The sequence below is a fragment of the Leptinotarsa decemlineata genome, unplaced genomic scaffold (genome assembly GCF_025532065.1).
Source record: "Leptinotarsa decemlineata unplaced genomic scaffold, Ldec_3_MD MMD2_P_RNA_scaffold_11, whole genome shotgun sequence".
Lineage (NCBI taxonomy): Eukaryota > Metazoa > Arthropoda > Insecta > Coleoptera > Chrysomelidae > Leptinotarsa > Leptinotarsa decemlineata.
Window position 1 is genome coordinate 3,882,859 of NW_027412525.1, and position 9,543 is coordinate 3,892,401.

The 9,543-nt window shown below is 33.2% G+C and overlaps 2 protein-coding genes and 1 long non-coding RNA gene across 5 annotated transcripts; 1 reads left to right on the forward strand and 2 right to left on the reverse strand.

Moving 5' to 3' along the window:
• Positions 1 to 1,921: 1,921 nt before the first annotated feature.
• LOC141480131 (uncharacterized) lies at positions 1,922 to 6,982 on the forward strand. The gene is made up of 2 exons (XR_012464183.1): positions 1,922 to 2,384; positions 4,215 to 6,982. It is a non-coding gene; the product is annotated as an uncharacterized lncRNA (long non-coding RNA).
• On the reverse strand, positions 3,601 to 4,370 carry LOC141480128 (uncharacterized). The gene is made up of 2 exons (XM_074169951.1): positions 4,136 to 4,370; positions 3,601 to 3,841 (listed from the first exon to the last, which is right to left on the reverse strand). The coding sequence occupies exons 1-2, from the start codon at positions 4,368 to 4,370 to the stop codon at positions 3,702 to 3,704; spliced, it is 375 nt and encodes a 124-aa protein (XP_074026052.1). The 3' UTR covers positions 3,601 to 3,701.
• LOC141480125 (uncharacterized) lies at positions 4,327 to 8,328 on the reverse strand. Of its 3 annotated transcripts, none has more exons than XM_074169939.1 (3): positions 7,965 to 8,328; positions 7,052 to 7,188; positions 4,327 to 4,624 (listed from the first exon to the last, which is right to left on the reverse strand). In XM_074169939.1, exons 1-3 carry the CDS (start codon positions 8,013 to 8,015, stop codon positions 4,471 to 4,473), a joined length of 342 nt encoding a protein of 113 aa, XP_074026040.1. In that variant the 5' UTR covers positions 8,016 to 8,328; the 3' UTR covers positions 4,327 to 4,470. The 3 variants fall into 3 exon arrangements, with proteins under 3 accessions (XP_074026040.1, XP_074026033.1, XP_074026045.1); XM_074169932.1 differs by lacking the exon at positions 4,327 to 4,624 and adding an exon at positions 4,640 to 6,987; XM_074169944.1 differs by lacking the exon at positions 4,327 to 4,624 and adding an exon at positions 4,640 to 4,985 and having other exon boundaries at positions 7,965 to 8,185.
• Between the last annotated feature and the right edge of the window lie 1,215 nt (positions 8,329 to 9,543).

Consider the following 9,543-nt stretch of genomic DNA (forward strand, 5'->3'; position numbering starts at 1 on the left):
CTTAAATTCTTTTTTCCCCCTTCCAGTCCAGTTATATTGAAGAGATAACTCATGGAAGACTAGTTTGGCCATTATTCTCCTTGTTGAATCTCCAAAGTCTTTGCCTCCAATACTTAACAAAGATGCGGACTGAAAGAAACTTTCATGAACCTCAAGTTTTTAAATAATACATAATCAAGGCTACAGATTTTTCCAAATTTTTCCTAATAAGTTTATACTTATAACTTCTGCAATAATTCTTGAACATTGTCGTTATTTTCAGCACAAGATTTTGGCGATATATACTTAACCTCAAAAACTAATGAAGGTTGTTTCTTGTAACTGACGCTACAATTGATTATAGAAATAAATACTATTACCTCAATTCATCAGGAGAAGTTGTCATCATTCTTCTTCACTAAACTAACCCACACTCGTTTAATCGCAATTAATAAATCACAAAAATACATGAATGAAAATAACAATGAACTGTGGTCTATAATATAGTCCTTGAATCACAATCACAGAATCATTCGATCTTCGAAGTGCGCATGTCACATGAACATCAGATTTGAATTTGATTGTTCTCTGTCATAAATGAAATAGCGGGAACTTTAAATGACAAGACAGCTGCATGCAAGTTGAAAATGCGTGATTTAGTTTTTCGCTCACGATTTTACACACAAACCTAACCTGAGCAAACTATCCTAGCTTGCGATTTGAAAATCTGTAACTTATTAGCCTAACCTGACCTGACCTGACTAACCTTACCTAGGCAGAATAACCACTGAGTTGAAAAAATCTGTTCATGCGACATGCGCACTTCATAAGGATAGAATTCCTATATATATAGGAATTCTATATGTGTCTATCCGCCGTTAGTTAGGGAAGCCACAGATTACGCTGTAGACGACCCCTCCCGATATAGAAGGCCCCGACACTCTGTCGAATGAGGCCCTCATGTCCCCCGTTAAAGGATGAATAACTTCTTCATCCATCCCACCCCAGCCAGGTAGGGGTATCCCGTGAAGGGCGGCACTGATGTCTAAGGACTTCATGCCGTCACCCATCAGTCATGTACCCATTGGTCCCTCTCAAGGCCAATGATCAGCCAAAAGGGTAGGGGAGCTGGTCTCCAAACCTGAATGAAATGAAGATGGATTTCGTCTGTCTATCCGCCAGTTCGTATCACGCTAGATTCACGGTTCGTATGACAGTTCTCGATTATAGCATAACTTGTTTTCAATTGGCTGTTGAACAAGAGATTTTATTCGTAAAAGGTTTTGGTCTGCTCTGGAAAATTTTGTTCAATAACACTTGAAACGGGCCTTCATTTTTATGATGTCGGTCGAAAGACACAATTTTGATAGTATTGGCCCATTGCTGGCTGAATTGTAGGTATCCGATTACAATATGCCATACATTGGGCCGACATTTTGCCTATGTAGCTTTGTCGTTGCCAGCGTATTGCCGACCGATCATGCATTGGGCCAGAAGACGGCCAGAGATTCATTGTTTGCTGGGTTGGCACTTTATACCCGCAAAATCTCCACATCACGGAGGTATTTGGGAAGCCGCTATTAAATCTTTTAAGTACTATCTCAAGCGCATTTTAGGGGATGCAAAATTGAATTTTGAAGACATGTCCACTGTCCTTGTACAAATAGAGGCAATTTTAAACTCGCGTCTTCTGATTCCTCTGTCCAATGATCCTAATGATTACCAATCTCTTACACCTGGACATTTTCTAATTGGTGATTCCCTGCTGAGTATACCACAGTCAAATGTCATTGACATCCCGTCCAATCGTTTGAAACATTTCCAACGACTACAACAAATGGTACAGCAATTTTGGAAATGGTGGAGTAGAGACTACCTCCACAGCCTGCAACAACGTTCCAAATGGCAGCAAGATTCCACCAGGTCAATACAATTAGATGCGTTAGTTCTAAGATGTCTAAAAACCCTGGTGCATCTACTCATACCTGCAAAAGTTTGGGGTAAAATGAGGGATTTATGGCTAACTTGATTAGCAGAGATCAACGCCGTTTACGCCGTTTCAGATGGCGCAAGCAGTCATTACAGTAAACTGTAATCATAAGACCACACAGGGTGTATTTGTATTTATATTTAATTCCACATTCATTTTTCATACCTACTGTGCTTTTAGGATAACTTAAAAAGTGAGTTAATGAATTTTTTGTGTTTTAAGTGTTATTGACGAATTGTCAGTATTAAATTGAAAGATAAGTGTCCAAGTTCTGGTGAATTATTAGTTGAAGTTTCAACCCAAGCAAAGTTTTGAAGAAATTTCGTGTAATTTCTTGATATTTCAACTCAAGAAATGTTGGCAGATATGTAGTTGACATTGGTTGTTTATCGGAACGAATTCCGCAAAACAGGTGGTAAGTATAAAGATTATATACTTGAATACATGTTTTTAGTATGGTATTGGAATGGAAAAACTGAATAATTCACTAGATTACAAAGAAATATTCCCAGTGAATTCTTTGTCGAACTTTTCGATTACCTGTTAAGAGATCATTTTGATAAGCACCAACTTTTAACCGTTTTTTTTAATTAATAATAAAAAAGTTTCCTCATTGATGCATAAAATTTGGAATAAGCGGTTTATATACGAAGAACAATGTAATGAGTAGAAACACAGCTGTTTTCTAATAGATATTCAACCAAAATACATCTACTCATAGTGACTATGGATGTATGTGTATCACACCTAGCAGTTCTACTCATGAATCAGGACATTGATTTTCGTATACATACACATCTCGTTAAGTACAGAAAATCACTCAAGAAAAATAGCACTACAGTCCCACCTTGAACTCGTCATGCAAGCCTTTGGGTTCTGCAAATAACTTTATTGATTTACAATAGATGTAAGATGGTCAATTACCTTCTGTTGATCATCAGATGTATTGAATAACTTCTTTGGTTCAGAAAGAATGTGAACTATTTATTGTCTGTAAAAGTATATTAAAGTTTATAAGATTTCTGTATTTATAATTATTGAAATTTACAGTTCCAGCATGAATTGAACAAAGTTTAATTCAAATATCTTCCATTATTATTATTTTAATTTGATTTCATTGAGTCATATTTTTTGCTATGATTGTATGTGCAGGTCATCACTGATAGACCAATTTGACACTTGACCCCCATGCCAATTAAAATTTTGAAAAAAGTTGAAGTGCATCCCCCAGCCATCTATCGAGCAATCACAGTGTTTTTTTTTCAAAAAATAGTATCGGTAATAGCCCCCAAACGTTTTTTTCATGTTTCTACGTCAAACCGTTCAAAAGTTAAGTTAGTTTTTTATCAGTCTGAGGTGAAATTGTATTTAATATCCTTACCAGTGGTAAATTAACTTCCAGTTTCCTTGTGATGGGATTTCTTTTATATTCAGGTTCCCACGAAAAGTAAAATACCGTAATGTTCAGAGAACACCAGGTTGAATTTCTGCAGACTGCATGAAAGTAGTTTAGCGTCTTTTAGAATACAAATACAAAATGTCTTCTGATATACTTTAATTGCTTACTACAACCTTTTACATTGAGTGTGTAAAAGAGTTCTTTTTTTCAAACAACGTGATCATCAATTATGATGGTAGTTTTTTGAAAATATTCAATCAAATTTTAAAAAAACATACAGCTGATGAGAGTATCACATCTCAACAGATATTTTCAGATTTTTCGAAATTTGACTCACAGAAAATTGTATTTTTTTTTATTTTTATTTTCGAGGGCTCTTTCATCATGCTTTTTAGCACAGCAGATATTCAATCTAGAGATCAAATATGCCCTCAGTGCCTCTCTTGACAATTCTTCCTTGTGGTGTTCACAACCTACAATATTTTTGGGAGAAAAATTTGACAATTTGATTAAAATTACTGGAAAGCAATTTCTTTTAAGTTCCCTCTCAAAAACATCTGATATTATTGTGGCTTCAACATCGTGAAGAAAGCTATTAATTTTTTGTGATGGTTATGTTGAAAATCTTCTGCTCTTGTTTCTTATGAGGGAATTGAATATTTCATTTCCCTTCTCCAATATCGAATCCACACATTCTCCACATTTGGTGTTGCCTTTAATTTTTTTTGCAACATATTCACAGAAATAAGCAAAAGCTTCATGAATACCTGAGAAGTCCTCTTCAATTTCGGAGATAGTTTCTTCTATTTCAATATAGAATATAAATTTTTGCTGTTTTTCTTTCAGATCTCCAATATGAAGAAGGGATTTCATCATTTCTCCTCCACTAACATTACTTTCCCTGGGCGGTTTTATCAGAGAATAGAGGGACATTAAGCGGAATATTTGTCCAACTTGAATTGACTCGGGATGAGTATTGCATCCACCTGCAGCTCTCATCATCCCAAAAATGCTGAAAATGATATCAACAAAGTTGATTGGAATTGTTATGGATATGTGAACATTATCATCTCCAAATGATCTTGGTTCAATCTGGATGTCATCAAGTATTTGAAACCAAAATGGGGTTAGGAATATTCTCTAGTTGAATACTGCTAGAATTTGCCAATGGATATTTTGTGACAGAGTGTGAATCGGGTAGAATACTACAGGATGGACTAGGAAAAACGTTTAGTGGAAGTTCAGGAGCGGTTTCACTAAGAAATAAAAAATATCAAAATACCTATTTTTATTATAAAAATGACTATCACATCAATTTCACAATAGAACTTGTCTAAAATCTAAATTTTTCATGATGATCTTCTACCACATAGTAACGGCTATATATCCATCAATTTACTTGTCTAAAACATGTTTTACCCTTTAGATCAATAAATGTTATTTAATTAAATTAATAAAACTATATAAATAATCACACAATCCTTATCAGATATTTGGCAGAAGATTTATCAAATATTCTTTGAAAAAACTGATCACAGAACTAAATATAGGAATTCAAGTATTTCAGTTGTTCATGTTTCAAACGGAGTTTTTTCCACTGGATAATCCAACTGCAAACTGAAAAATAAAACCAGTTATAAAAAAATGAAAATCAATCTTTGAATCTGGGAAAATTTCAGCATCCTTCATCAACAATTTTCAATAGCTCATGTAGTATGATTTCATGACTGACTTCAATGTTTTGGTTGGTTTTCGGGTTTTGCTGTTGTCTTCTTTGGTAAACTCCAAACGTTTCAACTGCAACTACGACAGTCAGCGGCGTTGACGAAGTACTCCTCATAAGATATTCATTGAAACTAATTTCAGTATCAACTTTATTCTCTAAGATTACTTCATCAACGCAACTGAATATGATTGTCTCAGTTGCAGTCAAATATTTTTACTGAAAATGATCAGGGCAAAGCCAGGAAACTAACTATTACGAAATTATACAGGATGGGTTTATACATTCAGTTCGATTTTAGAAATATTTCATGTTGATTTCAGAATCGAAGTTACACTAAATCATTATTTTATCTATTCAAAATTATATCTGGTTTCATTGATTGTCCAGAAATTCTCTCCCTTATAACTTCCAACGTTCCATGGAGGTCCATTAGACAAATAAAGCTATTTATTACACCATATCACTTAACTAACTATTGGTATCATTCTCCTTTATCTGAAATGTTGAGACTTGAAAATAACTACTCTGATAAAATCAATTTCTTCTGTAATAATGAAAATATTTTTAAGAATCTCACTCTTTGCTCATGTAAATGTTTTTCATTACTTTGATTGTCCTTCATTCAACACACATAAATGTGTCTATAATAATTATACTAGTAGTAGTATAAGTGGTTACAGTACAAGCTGTCTTTGTTATATAATTTATTGTAAACAAAAATTGGGGTTCACCTATATACAAATGAATAAATTGAGATCCCTGTAAATAAACATGGACAAAAGACTAAAATGGTATTTGTTAAAATTTGTTTTTCTGTTAACCAGCTGTCGTTCCCCTACAAACGGCAGCCCTCAGAAGTCGAAACTTGTGCGAACAGGGATTAACGAAATCTTACCTTTTAACGTGCGATTCTTAGCATGTATACCTAAATATAACCCTTTGTTCGATAACAACTTTTCCATTAATTTTTTTTATACCTACTGGCATTTCATTATTCCCGTCTCACAAGAAAGATTCTAAAAGATACACCTCTTTTTGATTATGTTCTCAGAAGAGGCTGTTTATAATAATGATATCGTATTTATTATTTTCATGTGTAAGCAGGATGCTTACACAGATATTGACAAATATGAAATATCAGGAAATACAGGGTGAAGTTAATGAAGTTAATTTTCTGTGAATCAGGCATTTGTAGAAAATGTTGTTCAACTTTCTTCCACTATCACCTTTTATTATATTAGCATCTATTAGCCCGTATTGAATAATGATGTACTTTTATGAAAGGTATGAAGGGAAAATATGATGTAAAATATTGAACAAAACAGCAGCTGCGATCATTGAAATGAAAAATAATATGAAATGATATAACTAAACTCCACACATTCAGACAATTTGTGACATATCCCTTTTTCAACATGATTCAATTAAATAATTGTTAAATAAATATCTCTTCTCATATTATGTTATCAATAACTTTCTTTAAAGTCCGTTATGAGCCTTATATGAAATTTGTAAAAGGACATTGATATGCTTGAGTTGAACTGAAAACAACAACAATCTTTTATCTTCAAGAGAAATGAATGGCATAGAGTGTTTGTTTCCAACTGCGAACTTCTCAGGGTTACCGTTAGAGAACAGCCGGTTGAAAAGAACCTTTTTTTGTAGATAGGTAAAGCTAGAAGGGGTTATTTATCATTTCATATATGAATAATTTGATATTTATCATTTTGATAACACCAAGTGTTCTCTCTTGATTTGTATGTGATCAAATTTGCTTTTGATACCTTATTCAACGGATACTTTCCAACTATAGAAATTATTAGTAAACTGGTTCTGGAAATGGTGCACGTTTTCTTGAAATTCGTACAATTAAGTACTTCTCTATAAGTGCACCTTGAAAAAATATACAAATCTTTGATAGGATTTATAGGTAGTGCTGTAGAAACTGAATACTCACATGCATGATGGTTTGGCACCCTTCAATAGTTTTTTCTCACCAATGAAATGGATGGGAAAATGCTTTGAGCAAATAAAAGCACCATCAGGCAGATATTTCCTAACAGCATCCATCCACAGTTTCCTCTTGTTTTCATCCTATAAATTACAGTTTCGATCAGGTACAATGCACAAATAAAACCATTCAAATCACCAATTGAGAACAAGTAAAGTTAAAAGAGCATACTGTTTGGTTGCTTGGAATTCTATATGCTAACAATTACTACGAGTATATATTTAAGAGAGCATTAGGTTTCTCATCATACATGAGTAGTCTTTTAACCACCCAATAATTTTTTTTTATACAAGTCCACAGTACAACAACACCCTCGAGTTCTACAATAATTTTCCACAAGATTTCAAAAATATACAACATTCTGTTAGACTTGGGGAACTATTTGTTTGACATGGAGCCCTACTCAGTCAGTGATTTTCAAACTTAATCTATGATTTATTAATTGTTGATATAGATTTAATTTTTTATTTGTTTTAAATTTTATGCTGATATTAATATCATGATATTTTAAATGGATGTTAAATTTCATGTAACTGTAAACTTACTTACTTCTCATAATAATTCTGTAGAAATGCAATAAATCTATCTGCATACTGTAATATTCATCTGTAGGTATCTATGATTCTATGAGTAGACTTTTCTTGCAACTAGGTATTGAGTTGTATTTAAAAAAATCATAAGTAAATGTTTATTTTCAATTTGATATTATGATTAAGAAAATAATGATACTCTAGTAGCAGAAGGTGGATTTGAAAGGGTGAAGGATTATTCAAAATATAAAGTTGGTTTTTGGTGTAGGCTGATACAAACTTAGTTTATCCGTGGTGGATTGACAGTAATTATAAAATGTTTCATTTACCTTTGGCACTGAATACAGATGATTACTCGAATTTTTACACTGTCCACACATTTATTACTACTGAAAAATGTATCCAAACTAAAATAACTGAGAACTAACGAACGAAAACTATAATAAAAAATGTAATGTAATGTAAAGATTGGGATGACAAAAAATATCAATTTCAAAATACCAAAAGTTGAAAATTCTTTTTGACAATGACAGATAATAATTAATTTGACTGACTCAGCGGGGACTCGAACAGTTCAGAATAGCGCCATCTTGGGAAAACTCTCGTAAGTGTTGTTAAAAGCAACAGGTGGTTCCTTCAAAAAGTTCAAAACAAAATCTAAGCGTTACCAACACCAGGGTTTCTAGGAATCTTAGTTAGTTCTCCTCAAGGATGATAGCCTCCCCCCATCGAGCTGGCGTACTGGGCGCATTGAAGCTGTCCATCCTGGGCAAGATGGAATAGTGCGCGTAGTGACTGTGCACACGACTAGTGGTAATTTCAAACGCGCAATAAATAAAATTTGTTTCTTACCTGATGAACCATATTGAGCAGTGTGATGAACTGCATGTTAGATGTAATTATTATGACATTATTATATTGGAATCGTTTTTCTTTTTTTTTGTTTTTTGAAATCAATATTTCAAGGCGGCCGGCTATGTTATGATTTGTGGTAATATTTTGGTGACCCACCATGTTTCATTTATTATCATAGGTGTCTGCGCACTTGCTCGGCCCATCTGTCGGGTCAGCAGTCAGTCATCAGTTAACATACGTAGCATTAACATCCATTGTCTCAAGCTATACATTTTTCAATATTATATACTTCGAACAGTATTCATCATTTTATTTGTGGTTCAATTAATCACATGCATGCAATCATAATAATAATTATGAAAATCAACAATCACAATCATTCCACAACTTTAAACACTAGTTTTCAAATAAATTTCAAATTTTACTTTTTGACATCTATTGACATTTTTTGACAATCAACAATAAGTTTTTTATAAACAAATCTCATTCACAGCTAAATGAATGGAACAAAAAATATACTGAATGATACATGAATTACATATATTTGAAAGAAACAAAATATATAATCTGTAACAGAATTCATTCCAGAATTTCAAGGAAGGGTGAAATAAAAAACTTCCCAACATCAATTCAAAAACGACCAAATGGTTTTGGTTAAAGACAGTAATTTGCCTTCAATATGTTGGGAAATAGGCAGACTTGTGCAGCTCCATCCTGGTCCAGATGGAATATGCAGAGTGGCGACAGTGAGAACATGTAAAAGACGATCAATTGAAAAACTCTGTTTCCTCCCCATTGAGGATAATATTTCATGAATCATGATTATTATTTCATGATTTCATAATAATCATGATTCATTCATAAGGTGTTAATTGTTTTATGTTACATATTCATTATAGATAATCTGGAATTTTTTACTTAATCTTGAAAGGGGTTTTTTCAAGGCTGGGGGTATATGTTAAACATATTGTATTTATAGACGAGTGGTAACGAGAAACAACTTCACTTTGATTGAACAAAAATTTAAGATTGTACCAGCGAAAAGTAGTTATT